General features: G+C 37.5%; 1 protein-coding gene across 2 annotated transcripts in view; it reads left to right on the top strand.

Annotated features, from left to right (window-relative positions):
* Window positions 1-24,057, top strand: part of TAB2 (TGF-beta activated kinase 1 (MAP3K7) binding protein 2) — a 91,323-nt gene that overhangs the window by 39,987 nt on the left and 27,279 nt on the right. For both annotated transcript variants that reach the window (XM_080805597.1, XM_080805596.1), the window contains exons 2-3: window positions 3,311-3,501; window positions 14,729-16,229. In XM_080805597.1, the coding sequence (XP_080661723.1) occupies window positions 3,400-3,501; window positions 14,729-16,229 (1,603 nt within the window). In that variant the 5' untranslated portion in view covers window positions 3,311-3,399. The remainder of the gene's footprint in view (window positions 1-3,310; window positions 3,502-14,728; window positions 16,230-24,057) is intronic.

The raw sequence follows: 24,057 nt of genomic DNA, 5'->3' as shown, positions 1-24,057 counted from the left end.
GCCAAAGTCTATCCTTTGGTTCATTAAACAAGTAGGCCTGTAGGTTTTCTGTCTAGGTTTCAGCTACCCAAGCCAGCTGGGACCTGTTCTCTGGCTCAATTCCTTTTAAAAAAGGGAAAATCACCCCATGCTGTTACCTTCTAAATACTGACTCCCTTCTCCCCACCATTCCTCTATTGCTATTGATGCTTTCTGCCTTCAAGTAGTTGTTTTTATACTTTGTTTAGTGTTTATAGTTGTTTATGAAAGAGTTGATCTAGTAGGAGCTACTCTGCCATTACAGGAAGTGGAATCACTAAAATACAGTTGTACATTTGAACAATTTTCTTGTTTGTGCACTTGATGGTTTTTATAAGAAAAGCAGGTGTGATAAGAGTTTTTCAAAGAATCTTGGAAATGTATATTTTAATAATGGAATCAGTCAAAAGTTATATTCATGATTCATTCTCCTTTAATAAAGGTGGTCTAACTCAATTAGACTAAAAATTTATTTACTTGCCTCTCCCTCAAATTGTGTAAAAATTTCCAAATCTAGATCATTTTAAATGTGTTTTAGAAGTAAAATAATACGAAGAAACTATACAGTGAAACCTTCCTTTCATCCAACAAATGTTGCATTTGATCTGCATCCTGAGGATGTAGCAGTGAACTTCAAAGTTCTTGATCCTGTGGAGTTAACGTTGTGGGAACAGATAGGTAATGGATAAATACATATCAGGTATTGACAAATGCTATGAAGAAAAGCAGGGTGTGAGGATGTGATGGGGCAGGGCGGGGGGGACAGTTGTGGCATTATTTTGGAGGGGTGGGTCAAAGAAACTGTTTCTGAGAAAGTGACATTTGATCAGAGATGGTAATGAAGTAGGAGAGGGACAGTGCTAGTGTCCGAGGGTAAAATGTTCCAGGTAGAAGGTGCAGCAAGTACAAAAACCCTGAGGGAAGAAAGAATGGCTTTTTTGAGAATTAACCAGAATTGAGGGAACTGGGAGATTGATAGAAATGAAGTCTGAGTGGTGGGAGTTAGCCGGGGGCCTTGTGTTGGAGGATCTCGAGCAAGGGATTTTGCCCTGATTTACTTTTCACAGAGATCACTTCTCTCAAAAGAGTGAGGGGCAGGGGTAGAGCAGAAAGTGAAGGCAGGGAGGAAACCAGTTAAGGGACCTTTGCTGCGGGGGTCTAGGTGGTCTAGGTGACTTATAGGGGTGGCTCAGACGAGAGCAGTAACAGGTCAGGGAAAGTGGTCTGATTCGAAATACTGTTTACAGATAAAACCAACAAGACTTGATGCTGGATTAGATATGGGATGTAAAAGAAGGATCTCCTGGATATATGATGGCACCATTCACTGGGATGGAAAAGACTGTGGAAGGATTGGTTGGATGGGGGGAGTTCAGAGTTTAATTTTGGGCATACTCAGTTAAAGTGAGTTTTAGATGTCCAGTAGGAGACATGAGGCAGGTAACTAACTGGCTATATTAGTGTGGAACTCAAGGGAGAGCAAAAATAAATAAATTTATTTATTTATTATTTATTTATTTATTTATTGAATCAAATAAATTTGCAAAGCCTCTGTGTAAAGCAGTGTATTTGGATAAGATTACCCTGCAGAGGAATATCAGTATCGTTGAAAAGAAACCCTAGATCTGAATTCCATTGTCCGCCAACATTAGATGTCCAGAAAAGGAAGAAGATCTGACAAAACTGAGAAGGAGCTGCCATTGAGTAGGAGAAACACCAGAAGAGTACAAATCTCGGAAGCCAAGTGAAGCCCTTGTTTAAAGAGGGATTGGTTGACTGAGTCCCAAGCTGGATGAGGACTGAGGACTGACTGCTCGTTTGGTCTGACAGCCTGAAGTTCTCCCCCAGCTTTGATAAGTATAGTTTCGGTGGCGAAAAACTGGAAAGCCTGTTTGGGGTAGGTTTCAAAGAGATTAGAAGGGAGGAAAGGAAGATACACGTATAAACAACCCTTTCAAATAGTTTTCGCCCAGAAGAAGGAAGGGGCAGAGAAATGAGCTGATAGCTGAAGGGAAGTCCAGGATGGCCTTTTCAAGTTGAGCAGTACTGTTAATCACGCCTTAATTTACTTTTAAGTATCATTTACTAATTTTCAGTATTTCTCTTTTCTTCTATAACCCATTATAGCTTTTGCCTATGAAAAGTCACATAGACAAAAGAATTAAGGAATTTAATTAAATAATAAAAAGCTGAAAGACTTTTTACTATGTATATCTAAATGAGCTTATATTCTATTGAGGACTCAGGAGTTCTTCCATAACTAAATTTAATAAAAAATACTTTAATATCTACTGTTACACTGAACACTGAACACCTACACAGTGCTAGCTACGCAAAAAGGGACAAAAGAGACCTGATTCCTATATTCGTGGGGTTTACGGATCTGTATTTTTTTTTTAAGCTTATGTTAACAAAATTAAAAGAGAAATACTACAGATAAGAAATCTGTTTTAGAGAGATGGTCTTGTTTGTGAAGTTTATCGTAAACTGAAATGATTAAGAAAATAGCATGATATTTAAATATTTTAATATGTTATTTAGGTTAAATATACTTACACACTATTTATATCCCAAAGAGTTTTTCAAGACTAAACATGGTTTGCATTAAGAATAAAAACAAGGTAGGTAGGTCTCAGCTTTGGCCACACATGAGAATTACTTGGGGAAGTTTTAAAAATCCTTGTGCCCAGGCTACTCCCCAGCCAGTTAAATCAGGACCTTTGGGGTTGAGGCTCAAGCATTAGTGTTTTTTAAATACTAATTTGATTAGAAACAGGGAATAAAATGCTACTAACTCATTGCACATTTAAGAATTAGGCATATCTGAAAATTAAGATACCAAACATAGATCATTTTTAGACAAAGCATGCAAAGTCATTTGTAGAACCAGACTTTATCAGGATCCAAACTTTAAAAATAATAGAGTAAATAAGATTACGCACCTCAGGCTGTCCATAGATTATTAAGAAAAATGTTAGGAAAGTTATTCATTTTCCCCTTTTAGAAGAATGAGGGAAGACATCCTTGACAATAGTTTCTTAAAAGCTTTTGGAACAGCCATCATAAAGCATACAAATAGATAGGAATTAGTCTAAAAGTTTGCCAGCAAGAGTTATAAATTGAAAAGATAGTACAACTATATGGAAGGCATTATAGGATTTAATAATATTTTGATAACTTATGTTAAATGTTCGGTACTAAAGCACATACCCTATGTATCGAAATTTTAAATCCACAACAATATTCATTCTCTAATCAGTTGTCATTAAAATTTTTTTTCTTTCTTTCACAGAAAATGCTTGGACAGAAGAGATGAGTACTATTTCCACTAAGGCCTAGAATTGCCTATTGTACAAATAGTCCTGATCAGGCAATATACGAATGGCCCAAGGAAGCCACCAAATTGATTTTCAGGTTTTAAATGACCTGCGACAAAAATTCCCTGAAGTACCTGAAGTTGTTGTATCCAGGTGCATGTTACAGGTCAGTGTGCATTGATTTCTGAACTCATTCATACAAACCTGGGTGGTTTTTTTTCACGTTGGAAGAAAGCTCTTACCTCTTGTTGGCATTAGTGTGCTGTAATGAAAAGAAAGGAACTTTGGTGTCTGATCGTCAGGTGGCCTTTAATAGGTGTTTCAACTCTGGCATACAGATGATACCTACCTTGCAAAGTAGGCGTGAGGACTAAACGGGATCCCTGTAGAAAGTGTTGGTATGTGGTCCGTACTTACTGTGAGCTTGCTTCACTCCCCCCCGACCCCCTGCCTGTTTTGGCAAAATGTTTTTAATTCCACATCTCCATATAAAAGTGAGAAAGTCATTAAATAAGGAGTCAGGAAACATGGGTTCTAATCCCAGATGAGCACCCCAAGCCAATCTTGTAAGTAATATGCCTTCTTTATCCTCTAGTTTGCTTGTCTGTAAAGCAAAGGAATTTGACTTCAACAATGCCTCAGGTCAAAAATATATAAAAACAAAACATGTTTTTATATATTTTTAATTTGAACTGTAGGTTTTCCAATTAATGTCACTAACCATCTAATAAATTTTTACATTTTTCTTATATGTACAATTTTAGAAATCCACAATTCTAAATATTTAGTGATAGTTGTGTCTTCTCATTTGATAAACTAGAAATCTTTCAGCTTGTTAAAAATAGAGCTATAAAAATTTGGCTCAGATGTATTTACTCTTTATAGAGCTATAAAAATTTGACTCAGACGTATTTATATTTATATATAATTTTGGCTCAGATGTATTTACTTGACAAATTATTTTTAAAGTTTGAAATTGCATGAAATTTTTAAAGGCTCAACATCTGTATTTGATACCAAGTGACTACATTTTGTTCATATCCTCATCAGCTTTTATCTGTACATTTAATTACTTGCCTTTAGTCTGATCTGGTTTGGTCTCTCCAGTCCATCCACCTCACTTCTGACAGAGTGTCTTTCTAAATGCAATGTTTTGTCATGTATTTAACTGCTTATTTAACTGCTTAAAAACCTCATGATTGTTTTCCATACCCTTCAGAATAAAGCTCATATGTCGTGACTAGGGCGTACTAGGTCTGTGATCTGGAATCCTGCCTTTTTCTGCACCTGCTGTCTTGTCTTGTCCTTCCTCTTCACACCCCATGCTGCAGACGTCTTCAACTGATTGGAATTCTCTGAACACGCTTGGCTTTTTCTATAGTGTTTAAGAGCATATGTTTTGAGTCAATAATACTGTATTGTGTCCTTGAAATTCACAAAAAGTGGATCTTAAGTGTTCTCACCATCACTGAAAAAACACATGGGGGTGGGGGAAGACTGTGAAGTGGTGGGTGCTTTGAGTAACTTGATTGTGGTGAACATTTCACAATGTATAAATATATTAAGTCATAATATTGTATTTACTTGTAAAAAAAAAAATCACATCGTACAGCCTAAATATATACCATTTTTATTTCTCAATCACACCTTAGTAAAATTGGGGAGAAATAAATGAGTAGAAATAAAATTTAAAAGTAAATAATAAAAAATAGTGTATGTTTTGGTGATAAGCAGACTTGTGTTCAAGTTTTAACAGTTACTAACAGTAATTTAATTAACCTCTCTACCCTCATTTTCCTCACCTGTGTAGTGGGAATAAAAAACTCCACAGTGAATTAAATATGATGATGTAGGTAAAACAACTGGTAGGATACCTGATTCATGAGTGTTCAATAAATGTTAGCAGCCATTACTACTAATAATAATAGTAGTAGAAGACCTATAATAAATATTTGGTGAATGAATCAGTAGTCCACATTAGTTGATATAGTATGTAAAAGAAAAAAATGAAAAGTTGGGGGAAAAAAAAAGTAGTAAGAGTAGAGTCAGAAGTTAAAGTATGGGGGCGCCTGGGTGGCTCGGTGGGTTAAAGCCTCTGCCTTCGGCTCAGGTCATGATCTCAGGGTTCTGGGATTGAGCCCCGCATCGGGCTCTCTGCTCAGCAGGGAGCCTGCTTCCCTCTCTCTCTCTGCCTGCCTCTCTGCCTGCTTGTGATCTCTTGTCTGTCAAATAAATAAATAAAATCTTAAAAAAAAAAAAAGTTAAAGTATGCAGAGGAGCAGAGATGGTGCGGGAGGAGGGTCGGGGGAAGAGGTGTTTCTCCGTAGAACCCAGGTACCTCTTTCTAACTTTTCTAATTTTTAATGTTATAATAAAATAACATTATACCAAGAGAGTTCAGTGAGTCATTGAAAAATAGAAAAATAATATAGGTTCTTTAATAAAATGTTATATAAAACTTGATACAAAGAACTGTCCAGAACACTTTCCCAGTAGTACAGCTGTAGAGATTTTGAAGAACCTTAACTGGGAGCATTTTGTAGAATTATTGAAAATATTTTCAAAAAAATAAAGAACGCTACAGTATGGTTTTCAGGGTGTATTAAAACAGAATGCAGGATAGTATGTATAAAGGAGGATGGGGGTGTGCCTGGGTGGCTCAGTCAGTTAAGGGTCTACGTTCGCCTCAGGTCCTGATCTCAGGATCCTGGGATCAAGCCCCACAAGGGGCTCCTGCTCAGTGAGGAGTCTGCTTCTCCCTCTCCCTCTGAGCAGCCCCTCGTGTATGCATACGCACACAGTCTCTCTCTTTCTCTCTCTTTGAAATAAAATCTTTTAAAAATAAAAATAAATGAGGATAGGGGAATATATAGACACGTGTATATTTGCCCTTGTTTCCATAAAGAAATACCGGAAGGATTAAAAACAGAATTAATAAAAGATAGTCACCCATAGTGAGCAAGAGGGAACAGGCCAGATGGGGATGGAGGTGGAAGTGAGACATCTCAACATATATCTTTCTCTATTGTTTTGATCTGTATAAATGAATTACCTGTTTTTTTAAATGTAATAAGTAAGCATGTATTCAATTTTACCAAAAAAAGAAAAGATTTTGAATTTCTTTTGGTCACCCGGTAATAACACTTTTACCGAGTTTAGCTGGTTTTACAAGACAAACTTCCTTAGGGCATGCTTCCCAGCATCTAGTGATAACCAAAATGAAATCTGTTTTGTTTGCAAATTACCTGTGAGACCACATTCTTTTAAATTGAGATGGTAATCATTTTGGGCATCCAGGTAATGTGGGTTTCAGCTGATACAACAAGAAATGTTAAAGAAAGGAATGGGGAAGGCTCCTCTGGGAGTATGGCTAGGACATACATCTTTCCAAATTTGGGGGGATATTTTTAAAGTAAAGGTACATTTAGCTACTTGTAAATGTACTTCTAAACATCTCTTATTTGGTGACAGCCTTTTCTTTTGGGAGCTGCTATCCCTTTCTCAATTGGGTGGGCTTCTGTCCTTTCTCTTGGGAGAGCCGCCCTATAAATACTGGTTCAGAACTTTACTAGATGAAAAAAAAAACATGGTAAAGAAAATATAAGAAATTAGTCTTCAAAGGATCATGCTATGCTGCCACTTTGTATATTTGCGCTTAAATACTTGCTTCTTAAGAGAACAGAAGTATCTATCCTCTTTTCTCTTCTTGACTTTATTTACTGCTCAGATCCGTCTGTTTGGAACTACTTAGAGCATTTCCTTGTGCTGTGGATTCTCTAAGATGGCAATAATATCAGCAGGTGTTACTGATATCTTTAAATTTTGTTTCTATTTGATAATTGAATCTTAGAGTAGTGTAAAAATATTGCATAGTTGACACTGATTTTTTTCCTTTTTTTAACTGAATTTTTCAATTCTTTTAAAATGATAATTGAATTTATAAGTTTAAAATATGCTGTTTCTCTTCAAAGCAATGTAATAGTTGTGTTCATTCAGTATTTGTAAGACTTAGTATTTAAGTACCATATCCTTAGTTGAAGACTTTTCAGATGACCTCTACCCATAGTCCTTATCCAAATTCTTATTAAAACACTTGTCATTCTATGTGTATTTGTGAACACATTAATGTCCTCTACTAGACCATGAGATCCTCCGCAGCAGTTGTATTCCTTTCTACTCGCCTAATGGAAGTTCAGTAAATTGGTTGAAGGAGTGAATGAATCAGAGTTAGAGAAGGACGTTCATAAATATTTTGATACTATCTGTAATCTCCATCTCTGTGCAAGAAGCTTAGGGAAAATGAAAGAGGAACTGGAAATAATGAGTCAGACCTTCTGTAGCTTTGAAGAGAATAAATGCAGGTTTGCATATATACAAAAATGCAATGATTTTCAACCTTTTGGAAACTCATCCCACGCCTTTTGTTACACTTAAAGGAAGTCTCACTGAAAGTAACTGGGGTGTATACAAGATGATTTTGGACTTCTTGTCATATCAGAAAACAAAGAAGCTTTGAAAGACTACTAGGTTCATGCATGTACACATGAGCCAACTTGAAATCATTCCCACTAGCCTAAAGATAGGATACAGTGACCGCAACAGTTGATATACATTGGAGTACCTGGGTGTCTCAGTCGGTTAAGTATCTGCCTGTGGCTCAGATCACTGAGCCGCACATCGGGCTCCCTGCTCAGTGGGCAATCTGCTTCTCCTTCGGCCCCTCCTGTGCTGTGCGTGTGCTCTCTCGCTCTCTCTCTCACTCTCGCTCACTCTCTCAAATAAATAAAATCATTAAAAAAAATTGATGCACATCAGGACATTAAACATACTGAAGTTTATGACGATACTGAAAATAAATCTTAGTAACCTTTAGACGCTGCTGAGGGCATCAATTCATTATTCTAAAAACCAGTAGACAGAGAATTTACTTATCCTGTTTCTTCTGTGCAAAGAGTACTAGATAGTTGAAGAGAACAAGTTCTCTGAGGAAGAACTGCAGCTAAGACATGAAGAACAGTCTTATAGTTGGCATATCATCAGCATCACCATTTTGCAACCCTGAATGAGATAAAGATTCTAAACAGGCATTGTCAGTAACTGCTAGAAATCCTTAGCTGGATTAGGCTGATAAAATCAGTATCTGCCAGGCAGCTTGAAGATCACAAAAGGACAGACAGACGTTATTTTGTCTCCCTGTGTGATGCAGTAAGAAACAGACCCAATAAAGAGTCTTTCCAAAAAATTTGCACATGCACCTGCTTATACATAGAGTTACAACTACTAGTTCACAATGAAATATAGCAGAACTTGACACCATAGAGTGCACCCATCCAGTCTAGATGGAAAATTCTCCCGCAGAAATGATCAAGTTTTTCAACAAACAAATGACTAGAAAGTTTTTAGAAGAGGAGAAGATTAATTATTATTAGAAATTTAGGAAGCATATCAGCCAAATTAAATATGTGGACCTTCCTTAGATCCTCATTCAGACTAATTAAAAAGACATTTATGACACAAATCGGGATTTCAACACTATTTAGATATTAAGTATTGAGTTTTTTAAGTGATATTAAGTATTGAATATTTTAAGGTATGATAGTGTCATTGTGGTTATGTTTTTATAGGTCCCTATTTTTAAAAGATACGTACTGGGGACTCCTGGGTGGCTCAGTCGTTAAGCATCTCCTTTCAGCTCAGGTCATGATCCCAGGGTCCTGGGATCGAGACCTGCATCGGGCTCCCTGCTCAGCAGGAAGGTTGCTTTTCCCTCTCCCACTCCCCCTGCTTGTGTTCCCTCTCACTGTCTCTGTCTCTGTCTCTCTCTCTGTCAATAAAATCTTTAAAATAAAATCTTAAAAAAAAAAAAAGATACTGAAGTATTTACAGATAAAAGTGAAATAATGTCAGAGACTTGCTCTAGCTTGGTGGGGGAAGAAGCTGGGGCACATCTATTAGATGAAAAAAGATTTGCCATACGTTGATATTGTTAAAGCTGGATGAATATAGATGAGTTTATCATATTTACCCTTTATTTTTGAATATGTTTCAAATTTTTCAAATGAATTTAGTAAAAAGTACATTTTCTTTTATCCTATTGTGGCTTTATAAAATCCCTGTATATATACTACTTACCAGTATTTTGCTAATAAGAAAGTGATGTCTTAAGAAACCTAATAAGGGCGTCTGAGTTACTAGCATATTACTGGGACTAGAACATGTTGAATAATCAGATTTGGTAAAGGATTAAAGGGATTTTTGAGAGCTCAGGAGAATTAAGGAGGAAGACTTTGTAAATCATGAGTATCCACTTTCAAAAAGGAAGTGTGGGATTGGATTAAGTAGACAATACACATTTTACTTTGGGGATGTTGGTAGAGAAGAGATGAGAAGATGGGGTCTTTGTAAGCTTTGGTTTAGTGGGGAGAATTTACAGGAATACCAATAACGTTAGCTTGAAGCAAAAAGCACCAATTAGGTTTGGCAAAAGATAAGATCTAACTATAACAACAGTTGGTTGATAAAGATTGTGGTGAAGTTTTAAACTTTATTTGAAAAACTAATGTCTATCAATTCAGAGTTAGGAATAAGGTAAAAGAATTTTTGTAGAATGAGAGTTTTGAACTGTTAAGTTGGGAGGAAAAAAAGTCAAACCTTGCTCACTAACTTTGTTTTGGCATTACCCATTCAAACTGTGGACCATCATTTCTTAACAGTACCTCAAGATGCCTTTTGTAGGGGCGCCTGGGTGGCTCAGTTGGTTAAGCGGCTGCCTTCGGCTCAGGTCATGATCCCAGCGTCCTGGGTTAGAGTCCCACATCAGGCTCCTTGCTCGGCAGGGAGCCTGCTTCTCCCTCTGCCTCTGCCTGCCACTCTGTCTGCCTGTGCTCACTCTCTCTCTCTCTCTCTCTCTCTCTGACAAATAAATAAAATCTTTAAAAAAAAAAAAAAAGATGCCTTTTGTAGTTCAGTCTCCTTTAATTAGATTTTATCTTCTATCAAACCACCTATAGACATTTTAACTTGGTTATTCATCTTTTTTATGTCTAAAACTGACCTCTTTCTGTCAGGCTTCTAATCTCCCAGTCCTCTTTGAAGTCATTTTCTCTCTTATAGCCAAATTGTTATTGACTGTTTATTTGTAGTCTTTCATAATTTGTGTCCACTGTCAAACAGTCATTATTTCACGTCTTCCAGTAGTGGTCTTGTCAAGAAATTTTCCCTCTCCTATTCATCTCAATTATCAACAGACTACCTACCCAAACTACCCTTCTGTCTTCACTTCTCCATTCATTCATATTCAGTGGCTCTCCCCATTGCCTATATCAGAGTCCAGACTTTAGTGTGACTCATTTTTCAAAATTCCTAATTATAGGCATACCTTGGAAATATTGTGGGTTTGGTTCCAGACCACCACAACAAAGCAAATGTCGTAACAAAGCAAGTCAAGCAAATTTTTTGGTTTCCTGGTACATATAAAAATTATGTTTACACTATACTATAGTCTGTTGACCATGCAGTAGCATTATGTCTAAAAAGATAATGAACATACCTTAATTAAAAAATACTTTATTGTTAAAAAATGCTAACCATCATCTGAGCTTTCAGTGAGTAGCACTCTTCTTGCTGGTGGAGGGTCTTGCCTCCTTGTTGATGGCTGCTGACTGATGAGGGTGGTACTTGCTGACAGCAGGGTGGCTGTGGCAGTTTCTTAAAATAAGACAATAATGAAATTTGCTAAATCAATTGACTCTTTCACAAACAATTTCTCTATAGCATGCTGTGCTGTTTGATGGCATTTTACCCACAGGAGAAAGAACTTCTTTCTAGATGAGAATCAGTCAAATTCTGCCACTGCTTTCTCAACTAAGTTTATGTAATATTCTGAATCCTTTGTTGTCATTTCAACAGTCTTCACAGCATCTTCAGAGGTAGATTCCATCTCAAAAGGACCACTTTTTTTCATTCATTAGAAGTAACTCCTCACTCATTGAAGTTTTATCATAAGATTACACAACTTGGTCCTGTCTTAAGGCTCCACTTCTAATTCTCTTGCTCTTTCCACCACATCTGCAGTTACTTCCTGCACTAAAGTCTTGAACCCCTCAAAGTCATCCATGAGGGTTGGGATCAGCTTCTTCCTCACTTCTATTAATGTTGCTACTTTGACCTCTTCCCATGAATCAAATGCTCTCAAGGTTTTACTTTGAGAGTTTACTTTGCTTGGATCTATCACAGGAATCACTGTCTATGGCAGCTATAATCTTACAAAGTATATTTCTTAAATAATAAAGCCTGAAAATCTAATGACCCCTTGATCCATGGACTGTAGAATGGAAATTGTGTTAGCAGGCGTGAAAACGACATAAATCTCATTGTACATCTCTCCATCAGAGCTCCTTGGGTGACAGGGTGCGTTGTCAGTAAGCAATAATATTTTGAAAGGAATCTTTTTTCTGAGTAGTAGTTCTTAACAATGGGCTTAAAATATTCAGTGGATCATGTTGCAAACAGATGTGCTGTCATCCAGTCTTTGTTGTTCCCTTTATAGAGCAAAAAACAGTGGATTCAGCATTATTGTTAAGGACCCTATGGTCCTTGGAATAGTAAATGAACATTGGCTTCAACTTAGTCTCCAGCTGCATTACCTTCTAGCAAGAGAGTGAGCCTGTCCTTTGAAGCCAGGCATTGACTTCTCCTCTATAGTTATGAAAGTCGTAGATGGAATCTTTTTCCAATATAAGGCTGTATCATCTACATTGAAGATTTGTTGTTTAGTGTAGCCCCTGTCATTAATTCTCTTAGCTGGATCTCGTGGAGAACTTGCTGCTGCTTCCATATCAGCCCCTGCTGCTTCAGCCTGCACTTCATGTTATGGAGACGGCTTCTCTCCTTAAACCTCATGAACCAACCTCTGCTAGCTTTAGCCTTCTCTTCTGCAGCTCCCTCACCTCTCTCAGCCTTCACAGTATTGCAGAGAGGTTAGAGCCTTGCTCTGGATTAGGCTTTGGCTCAAGGGAATGGGGAAACTGGTTTGCTCTCCTATCCAGACCACTAAAACTTTCTCATATCAGTGATAAGACAGTTTTGCTTTCTTATCATTCATGTGCTCACTGGAGTAGCACTTTTAGTTTCTTTCAAGAACTTAAAATCCTTTACATTTACAACTTTGCTGTTTGGCACCATGCTCACTAAGTTTAATCCTAACTTTTGATTGAAAATTGAGATATATGCAGCTCTTCCTTTCACTTGAACACTTAGAAGCCATTGTGGGGTTATTATTATTATTGACTAGGGTAATTTCAGTATTGTTGTGTCACAGAGAATAGGGAAATCCAAGGAGAGGGAAAGAGGGAAGCAGTCAGTGGAATAGTCAGAACACACACATTTATCAGTGAACTTCACCATGTCACATGGGTATGGGTCATAGCACCCCAAAACAATTAGAGGAGTAACATCGAAAATCACTGGATTCAACGCCTAGATGCCTCAGTCTGTTGAGCATCCAGCTTTTCGGTTTCAGCTCAGATTATGATCTCAGAAGTCATAGGATCAAGTCCCAGGTCAAGCTCTGCGCTCAGCACAGAGCCTGCTTGAGATTCTCTCTCTCTCTCCCTCTCCCCCTCCCCCAACCCCACACATGCTCCCACAAGCGTGTGCTCTCTCTCTCTCTAATATAAACAAGTAAATCTTTAAAAATAAATAAATAAATAAATAAATCAGTGGATCAGGGATTGCCCTAACAAATATAATAGTAATGATACAGTTTGAAATATTCTAACAGTTACCAAAATGTGGCACAGAGACATGAAGTTAGCAAATGCTATTGGAAAAATGGTGCCGATAAATTTGCTCAATACAGGTTTGCCACAGACTTTAAATTTTTAAAAAACAACAGTATCTGCAAAGCACAATAAAAGGAGGTATGCCTGTATTTAATCCCAATCTGCTTTTCTTAGTATTTGTTCCACAAAATCTCCGGTACAAATCTTGAACTCTAAGTCTCTGTAGTTAACCTTGTTTAGAATATGCTTTTACTTATTATCGCACTAATGTCTGTCTTCACTCATGCCTTTTCCTTCCCCAGGAATTCTTTTTTTTCCTATGCAAGTCCTGCATATATTACATAAGAAGCCCATCAGACTAAGCCTCCATTACTAACACATTTCTCTGTACAGTCGTCTGCAATACCAACTCTCTGTTGAACTTAAAAACCACTTACTATTGACACATTGCCTTGTTTTAATAATGTTACTTTTTCATAAATCCATGGTTTGTCTCTCTAATTGAGTTGCAAGTCTCTTCTAGGGAAAATTTTGGTTTTGTATGTCATTATTGAGTTTTCCAGAGTACTGTGCGTATTTTAGGTATTCAGTAAATGTTTTTATGGATGAGTTATGAGTAGTGATTGGTCGGTCAGTCTCTTGAGGATTCTTTAGAAATAATCTGGTTGCTTTTTTGGTTTTGTTTTCATTTCTGTGGAGTGGATTTGTATAGTGCTCTCTAAAGGCAGGGGTAAGAGCTCAGTTGCTCTAGGTGCTACCTTGAGTTTCTATTTCATATGTGTGGGAGATTTTTTTACACAAGTTAAAAGGAAGCATATAAGGAATTGAGATGACTTTGTTGTGTTATTTTAGGACTTTTTCTATTGAAATACTGCATAATATAATTTTTGAAAGAGCTTATTTATTCATTTGGAGAGAACGTTCATGAACAGGGGGAAGAGCAAGAGAGGGAGAGAGAATCCTAAGCAGATGTTGTGCTGAGCATGGAGACGGACACGGCGCCTGGTCCCACGATCCTGAGATTATGACCTGAGCTGAAATCAAGAGTCAGACGCTTAACTGACTGAGCCACCCAGGCACTCCCTATATGTATAATTTTTTAGACAGTCATTAGTTTAAAACAACTCGTATAGCACTTGAATGTGCAAAACATTTAATGATATAGTATTATATGCCTAATGAATATGATACTTGAATGGTTATATTTTGTTCAGCATTCAAATCATGTTTTTAATTATGTTATAATTTTACTGTATTTGCATGAATCCATTTTACTGTAAAAAAAAAACTCCTAAAACATTAGGAACAGTGACTTGGTTTGCTGTCAGCTATTGCTAGTTAGAGAGCTTTTCCATCATATTAGTAGTGAGGATTTGTAATTCAAGCATTTACACAAAAAAATAGTTCTTCTCAAAAAGTTTCAAAGGTCTGTTAGAATTGTATTAACTAATCACTTGTTAATCACATAATATTTTAGTAGTGGTGAGAATGTAAGGTCTGTTAGAATTGTATTAACTAACTACTTGTTAATCACGTAATATTTTAGTAGTGGTGAGAGTGTAAGCATTACCTTCTGGTTCTTAACATGAAACTTTTTATTTTGTTTTATAGAATAATAATAACCTGGATGCTTGCTGTGCCGTTCTCTCTCAGGAGAGTACAAGGTATCTTTATGGTGAAGGAGACTTGAATTTCTCGGATGACTCTGGAATTTCTGGCCTACGAAATCACATGACTTCTCTCAACTTGGACTTGCAGTCACAGAATGTTTACCACCATGGAAGAGAAGGAACTAGAATGAATGGAAGCAGGACTCTAACGCACAGCATTAGTGATGGACAACTTCAAGGTGGTCAGTCCAATAATGAACTCTTTCAACAGGAGCCACAGACAGCACCAGCTCAAGTTCCTCAAGGCTTTAATGTTTTTGGAATGTCTAGTACATCTGGTGCTTCAAATTCAGCACCACATCTTGGATTTCAGTTAGGCAGCAAAGGAACGTCTAACCTTTCTCAACAAACTCCCAGATTTAATCCCATTATGGTAACTTTAGCCCCAAATATCCAGACTGGTCGTAACACTCCCACATCTTTGCACATACATGGTGTACCTCCACCTGTACTTAACAGTCCACAGGGAAATTCTATCTATATTAGGCCTTACATTACAACTCCTAGTGGTACAACTCGACAGACGCAACAGCATTCTGGCTGGGTATCTCAGTTTAATCCTCTGAACCCTCAACAAGCCTATCAACCTTCACAACCTGGTCCCTGGACTACTTACCCTGCATCGAATCCTATGTCACATACCTCAGCCCAGCAGCCAAACCAGCAAGGCCACCAGACCTCTCATGTCTACATGCCAATCAGCTCACCTACTACTCCACAGCCACCAACAATTCATTCATCTGGTAGCTCACAGTCTTCTGCCCATAGCCAATATAACATTCAGAATATTTCAACAGGACCTCGAAAAAACCAGATTGAAATCAAACTTGAACCCCCACAAAGAAACAGCTCTTCAAAATTGCGTTCTTCTGGACCTCGAACCTCCAGCAGTTCGTCTTCAGTCAACAGCCAGACCTTAAATAGAAATCAGCCCACTGTTTACATAGCCGCCAGTCCCCCAAATACTGATGAGGTGATGTCCCGTAGTCAACCCAAGGTCTATATTTCAGCTAATGCTGCCCCAGGAGATGAACAGATCATGCGGAATCAGCCCACTCTCTTCATATCCACAAACTCTGGAGCATCTGCTGCCTCCAGGAATATGTCTGGGCAAGTGAGCATGGGTCCTGCCTTTATTCATCACCACCCTCCCAAAAGTCGAGCAATAGGCGGTAACTCTGCAACTTCTCCTCGAGTCGTGGTCACTCAACCCAATACAAAATATACTTTCAAAATTACAGTTTCTCCTAATAAACCCCCTGCAGTTTCACCGGGGGTGGTGTCCCCTACCTTTGAACTTACAAATCTTCTAAACCATCCTGATCATTATGTAGAAACAGAGAATATGCAGCACCTCACGGACCCTGCTTTAGCACATGTGGATAGAATAAGTGAAGCACGGAAGTTGAGTATGGGATCTGATGATGCTGCCTACACTCAAGGTAATGACACTGAAGGTGGGGTCACGTTCCATGCTGGGCTTTTTGGTGTCCGTTTGATTTCATGTGTAGAAATGACTATCAGCGTTATTAGTTCATCTTTTGTAAGCGTCAGATCATACTACTTTTAAAACCTCTGAGAGTATTTGGACAAATTGTGAATTTCATTTTTACTGCCATTTAACTTAAAGTTTGACGGATAAGGTTATCACATCTTCAGCATAATCCACCCTGGTTTGCTTACTTTCTTAATATTTTAAGACTTGCTTTTCAGTGAATTCTCTTCTCTGTGGTGTTGCTGACTTGCCTTGAAAATTTCTGCAAATAAAAATTCATAAAAACACAGTAAGAGATTTAGGGGCCTTGGATAGTCAGTAAATCTGCCTGCTTTGACCAGGCGATTTCTCTATTCTTCCAGTATTTTCATTTTCCTAATATAATATTGTTAGTTTTATTTTATATCAAAATCTAACTCCTTGCAAGTCCTAGAATAATTTACCTTTAAGAGAGATTTTGAATTCTGTTCACAGTATGTGTTTGTTTCAGCCTCCCTTAAACATCAACTAAAGCAGCCTTTCTTTTTATTTGGAACCATGGATAAAAACATTGGTTAGTCTATTTCACTTGATAATCCTTTTCTGAAATAGGCTAGTTGATATTGGCATAATACTAAATTATATCACTTAATTCAAGTAGAGACAATTTCTGTCTTATATATTTTATTTGATTCCTTAAGTTACTTCATCTTCAGTAGGAAACCATTAAACTCCTTCAGATAAGAAAGTGTGGTTCATTGTGTGTTTTCTTGACTATTGATGTGGTTTTGTAGATTAGCTGGGAGTCCTTTAGAGCAACAACATATCGTGGTCATTTTTGGATCCCCAGTGAGTTGTTCCAAGTATTGTAGGTTGGAAAACACTAGGTTATCACCCCTTTGCAACATGCAGCCCCATACAACCACTAGTACAACTTGTCCTTTTAAAATCTTCTAAAAATAGTGGTTTTACTGCTGAGCTTCTCAGAGGAGCCTAATTGTTTGGGCTTATTTTGTGTTTTAAACTACTATATTCTTGTGATTCTCAACTCAAGCTGAGCTGTGATGCTTTCAGATTTCATAAACACCTGTGGAGCTTTTCAATAAGGATGCCCAGGGCTTATCCCAGACTTGCTCAGTTAGAATCTCTGAATGATGAAGTCTAGGTGTGCAGGTGTGTTTTGAAGGTCCATGGGTGATTCTGATTGCACTAGAAAATGTGCTAAAACTGTGCATTTTTGTTTAGTTTCAGTCAGTATGTGAATTTTAATACACCATTATTAATTTTCCTGATATTTAATTCCTGTTCTCCCACAGTCCTCTTCTCTTTCTCTCCTCCCATCAAAATAGCAGTTTTCCTGTTTTTAGATACTTGCTGTTTCTTAAATGGAGAATAAATTGTTGTATGAAGATAATTTGATAAAGGGAATTTTCCACTGAAGTGGACACAATCACATTTAACTAGAGTGTGAATATAAAGTGTTGCTTAAACTTGTTACCTCCAGTTTCTCTCATTGTCTTTTGAATCTACCCCAGGCAGGATTTTACCCACTATAGTCACCCAGAATGCTGTCAAGGTCATGAGTGACAGCATTTTACAAAACCCATGGTCTCCTTTCAGCCCTCAACTTCCTTGATGTATGTATCAGCAGCATTTACCAGTCAAGCACCCTCTTCACTGTGAAACATTTTGTTCATTCAACTTCCAGGATACTACTCTAGAATTTCCACCACTCTTTTTATTCTTCGCTGATTCTCCCTCCCTCATCTCTTACTTCTTTATCCTTCCACTTCTCAAGAAACGAGATCAAAACCTCAAAGCTTAATCCTTAGGCCTTTCTCTTTTCTGTCTGTACCATTCCCTAGGTGATCTCATTCAGGATCATGATTCTAAATATTATGTGCTAATGCTGGAGCGCCTGGGTGGCTCAGTTAAGCATCCCACTCTTGATTTCTGCTTGGGTTGTGATCTCAAGGTCATGGGAACAAACCCCACGTTGGACTCCATGCTCAGCGCAGTCTACCTAGAGATTCTCTCTCTTCCTCTATCCCTCCTCTGTTGGCGCATGCGCACACTCCCTCTCTCTCTAGATAAATAAAATCTTTTTAAAATGATAAAAATAAATAAATATCATGTGCTAGGGATTCCCAAATTTGTAACTCTAACCTGAACTTATTCCCCGAATTTCAAGGCAGTTGATTTAACTAGTTGTTTAATATCTCCATTTGAATGTTTACTAGGCATCTCAAAATTTCTGTATCTGCAATACCTTCTGACATTCCCCCAGCTTACTCTTCCTGTGATCAGTCCTCCCATCTCAGTTAGTGGCAACTTAAATTTTTTAGTGCTTAGGCCAGATACTTCAAAAACACCCTTGACTCCTTTCTTTCATATTTCACGTTTAATTTGACAGTAAAATGTGTCAGCTCTGACCTTCAAGGTGTATCAGAAGTTTTCTCTCTTCTTACCACCCCATGTCACCATTATGATCTGAGCTACCATCATCTCTCAAGTGGATTATTGCTGTAGCCTACCTGCTTTCACTCTTGCTTCCTTGTGGTCTTTTTTCAACAACAGCCAGAGAGACTCTGTTAAAAAACATGAATGAGATTATCTCACTCCTCTGCAGATGATGGCTGTTTCATTCAGCGTAAAAGCTATGAAGCCTTACATGACCCACTACCCATTCCTCATCTCTTTTCCTTCTGCTTACCACTTCACTCACTGTTCCAGCCCTGTTGGCATTCCTTAAACATGATAGGCATGCCTTAGGCTCTTCATATTTGGCTGTTTTCTCTGTCTCAAATTCTCTTCTCCCAGAATCCACGCTTACCTCCCTTCAGATCTTTTACTCAAATATCACCTTCACCTTTTCCAGGAGATTATCTTTGATCTTAAACACTTAGGAACAGGGGCCACCTGCATGACTCAGTCAGTTAAGCATCCAGATCTTGATTTTGACTCAGGTCATGATCTCGGGGTCACAAGATCGAGCTCTACATTGGCCTCCATACTGAGCATGGAGCCCGCTCTGAATTATCTTCTCTCTTATTTATTTAATTTATGAACATACTGGGTAAGTAAGAACCTTGCCAAAGGACAAATAACAGAGTCAGCGGCATTGTAATATCTTTCCACATTTTCAAAATAAACCCTCTGAAAAGATGCTTCAAGTTTGTCTTGTAGCTTCACGTAACCTCTGGTATGTCATTGTGGGGACCACATGTGCCCCAGTTTAAGAAGTGTGAAGCTAGAAGATCAATCACTCAATGAAAAGTAAAACAAAAACAAGCAGCTATAGGGAAAGAAATCACAGCATACGGTTGTAATTAGGAAAACAATTTGAAAAATAAATACACTGGAGTGGTATAGGGAACACCTTCTAAAGGCACCTAAAGGTAAAAAAAAAAAAAATAAAATAAAAAAAGTTGCTGATGAGTGCAGGCTCTGGTCTGAGAGCTCAAAATCTACCCAAATAGCAAATAGCAGGGTTCCTCAGAATCTGCCACTCAGATTACTTCTCTTCACTAACAGCCTTCAGAACATTTAAACAACCATGCTCACTCTCTTTAAACATATCTACATGTGAAATTATGAATTTCATAACATCCGTGTGGCCATGCACCCTTGTATTTTCTCTGTGCGTGCACACGGTATTGGGGAGATACTGTTCTGCAGCCTTCCATCTCGTTTCCTTCTGTTTCATATGGAACTGCTGTTGTTGACCCAGATTTATGCATATCCAGTGACAAAGTTTTGATTGAGTGTTTTTTTTTACTCAGTTCTATTAGTATCAAGGGATTGTTCTTTTCTGAAAATACATTTTTTTTAAAGATTTTATTTATTTGATAACGAGAGATCACAAGTAGACAGAGGCAGATGGTGGGGGAGGGGGTGGGAAGCAGGCTCCCCACTGAGCAGAGAGCCCGATGTGGGGCTCAATTCCAGGACCCTGAGATCACGACCTGAGCCGAAGGCAGAGGCTTAACCCACTGAGCCACCCAGATGCCCCAAAAATGCATCTTTTATGATGTTACCTTACATGTGCATGATGCTCTACCGTTCCTATAGCGCTCACTACCATACTACCAGATAATACTGATCTTTAAGCCAGCATCTTTTCTGAACTCTGTGGGGTTGGCAGTAAAGAGAAAAGCAATCTCTCTTCCTCCTGCAGTGAAATTGATCTTTCTATAGTTCCTGGAACATACTGTTTCCAAGTAGGAATAGAAGCTGAGCCAGGTACTAGAGTCATAGGAAAATATTTTTCTCAGACTGAAGAGGGAACATACACATAAATACATTTGGTAAACAAAATGCATTATTTTTCATTTGTATTTCATATAACATTTTAAATCTACAATAAAACATTTCAAAAGTGAGAATTTATGTTTTAAAAAGATACATTGTTGGATATGCCCTCTGCTATAGAATGAGCAGAAGAAAAAGATGTAAATTAATGAAACTTCTACCACAATCCTACTTACTTCTCCACCAAATCTCCCACTGCCACTGCTAAAGGAAATAAATTGCACTTTGAGTCTTTAAACTACCACAGGAACCAGAGACAACAAATGATCGCCCAATAGAAAAGACAAATTCAGGTTTGAGAGAAGTTCCATTTCATAGTCTATGGATATGAAGAAGACTCTTATTTTACCTGCTAAGAAGAACAAAGATTGAAGCAAAAATTGCTCAGCAGCAGTAAGATTACTGTGTGGCCAAATGGCTACATTTACCCCCCCTTCAGTTATACTACCTGACTCTACCTAACTTCTGAAAGTACCAGTAAATACCTGATTATTCACTGTATTCTGAGGCTTTCTCGTGTTTTCTGTTCATAGAAGTATGCTCTTAGTAACACTGGCAACTGCTATGATGTGGAGAACAAATGCTTCACTCATTCAAACCAGTTTTCATGGCCAGGGAAAAAGGCCTGCTTTCTATGCTAGAAGCTCTTACAAACTACCACTGCTGCCAAAAAATGATTTCTTCTCCGTTATTTCTACAGAAATCCATCTGTGCGGTGTTAAAAGTTACATATATAAGGTCATAAACATTTTTAATGATACTTCAGTACTTTCCTTCCAGTTATATTTATAGTCCTGTCATATTGTTAAGCAGTAGCCTTGACTTTGAACCTAAAATAGAAAAACAAATAAGAAGACTTACGACATGAAAATGAGCTTCTTGGACTTTGTATTTCTTATTCCTTGTCATTTTCTTTTTTATCAGTGCTTCTCTCCAAATCACACCACCTTTCTGTTTAATAAGATTTAATAAAAATGCTTAATCATGACAAAAATTGAGAGAGCTAAGTATTCTTTCCAAGAGGAGATATAACTTCAATTAGTTCAGATTTTTTAATTTGCCTTTTGCCTTTATTTTATGCGCCTACTGATTGGAAATGCCTTTTTTGACTTACTATGTTGACCTTGAGATTATGTTAAGTAATTAAATCAAAGTGAAGCTTAATTGACATCAACCTGTACAGAATTTTCATAGTTTCTTCCCAATCTCGAGACTAACTACCTTTTTAAATTTGAAATAAATCTCAGGGTTGGAAGAGACTTTAAAATTCATCTCACATTCTTCAAAGGTTATCTAATCCATTTGCTTATCCAACACCTTAATCCTACAAGGTCCCCAGTAAGTATGAATCCATTCTGTACATGCTTGCATAGCTGAAGAACACTGCACTCTCCTAGCAAGTTATTTCCTATATTAAACTGACCTTTTAAAAAAGTATTATGCAACATACACATACGATAAAAGAAATTTCAACCCCCCAAAAAAGGAAGGTAGAATAAAAATGGGTCTTCTTTCAGCCCTTGCCTTAATCCTTCCATCAGTCCTCCCAGCACTTAACTCTCAGAGGTAACCTCCGTTAGCCATCTTTATCCTCCTTGGCTTCATAATCATAGGCGTACACACACCCCTTCTGTAATGGGGATACACTATCCATATATGGTGTGTATACATGAATACACATATGCAGGATTTTATCATCTGTACATACCCTATGGTATGTACATATGTATATATGGTATATATAACAAACATTATAGAGAGAGACAACACAGTTTTTGCTTAACATCTTAAGATCATTGCATTTTGGCATGTACAAATCTATCTCATTCTTTCTTTAAAAGTTTAGTCATGGGGCACCTCAGTGGCTCAGTCAGTTAAAAGGTTTAGTTATTTTAATAGCTTTATTAAAATAGAGTTAATCCCATGAAGTTCACTTACTTACAGTGTACAAATCAATGATTTTTGGTATAGTCGCTTACATGCCACCAGAAACAACAACCATTGTTAAACATTCTTCTCCCCTCAGGAAGAAACTCCGCACCCTTTAGCCATCACCTGCCTGTCCCATTACCTCCAGCCCTAGTCCTAAGCAACCACTCATCTACTTCTGGATTTACATCTTCTGGATACGTCATATAAATGAAATTATATAATATATAGTTTTCTGTGACTGGCTTTTTTCACCTAGCATAATGTTTTAGAAGTTCATCCATGTTGTAGCATGTGTTAGTACTTCATTCCTTTTTATAGCTGAATAATGCGCTAGTGTAGAGAGATACACTACACTTTTGTTTGTTCATTCATCAGTTGATGGACATTTGGTTGGTTCCATCTTTCGGCTATTACAAATAATGCCACTGTAAACATTCATGTACACTTTTTTGTGGACATTTGTTTTTATATCTCTTGGACATATACTGGGAGTGGAATTCCTGATTCACATGGTAATTCTATGTTTAACCACTGAGGAAATGCCAGACTGTTTTCCAAAGTGACTGCACCATTTGGCAGATTGCTGTATATGAGGGTTTTGTATATGAGGATTTTGATTTCTGTACATCGTCAACAATATTTACCATTGCTTGACTTTGAATCTTGCCATCCCAGTAACTGTAAAGTCATATCTCCTTGTGGTTTTGAGTTGCATTTCTCTGATGGCTAATGACATTGAAGGTTACTGCAGGTGTTTATTGGCCATTTGTCTATTTTCTTTGGAGAAATACCTATTTATATCCTGTGCTCCCATTTAAATTGGGTAATTTGTCTTTTTTTACTGAGTTATGTGAATTCTTTGTGCTTTCTAAATGTAAGTCTCTTATATGATTTGTAATTATTTTTTCCTATTCTGTGAATTTTCTTTTTTTTCCTTTTTTTAAGTAAGCTCTACACCCAACATGGGGCTTGAACTTACAGCCCCCGCAATCAAGAGTTGCATGCTCTACCGACTGAGCCAGCCAGGCACCCTGTCTTTCTATTTTCTTAATAGTGCTCTTTGTAGCACTGAAGTTTTTAATTTAGCTACAGTCCAAGTTATTTATTTTGCTGTTTCTCCTTTCATTGCTCATATTTTTGGTGTCATATCTAAGAATCAGTTGCCAAATCAGAGGTTGTGAGAATTACTCCTATGATTTCTCCCAAGAGTTTTATAGTTTTAATGCTCATATTTTGATCTTTGATGTATTTTGAGTTAATTTCTATATACTAGTATGAGGTAAGGGCCTAACTTCATTCTTTCACATGTGGCTTATCCAGATATCCCAGCACCATCTGTTGAAAAGACTTTTCTTTCCTCACTGAATGGTCTTGGTACCCTCATAGAAAATCAGTTGACCTTAAGCACATGGGTTTATTTCTAGACTCTTAATTATTTTTCATTGATCTATATGTCTAACTTTATGCCAGTACTGTACTGACTGATTATTGTTACTTTGTGGTAAGTTTTGAAATTGAGACATGTAAATTCTGCATTGTTCTTTTTCAAGATT

This window comes from Martes martes (assembly GCF_963455335.1).
Source record: "Martes martes genome assembly, chromosome: 6".
Lineage (NCBI taxonomy): Eukaryota > Metazoa > Chordata > Mammalia > Carnivora > Mustelidae > Martes > Martes martes.
Note: the sequence above shows the minus strand (reverse complement) of the source record. Positions and strands in the feature narration are given on the sequence as shown.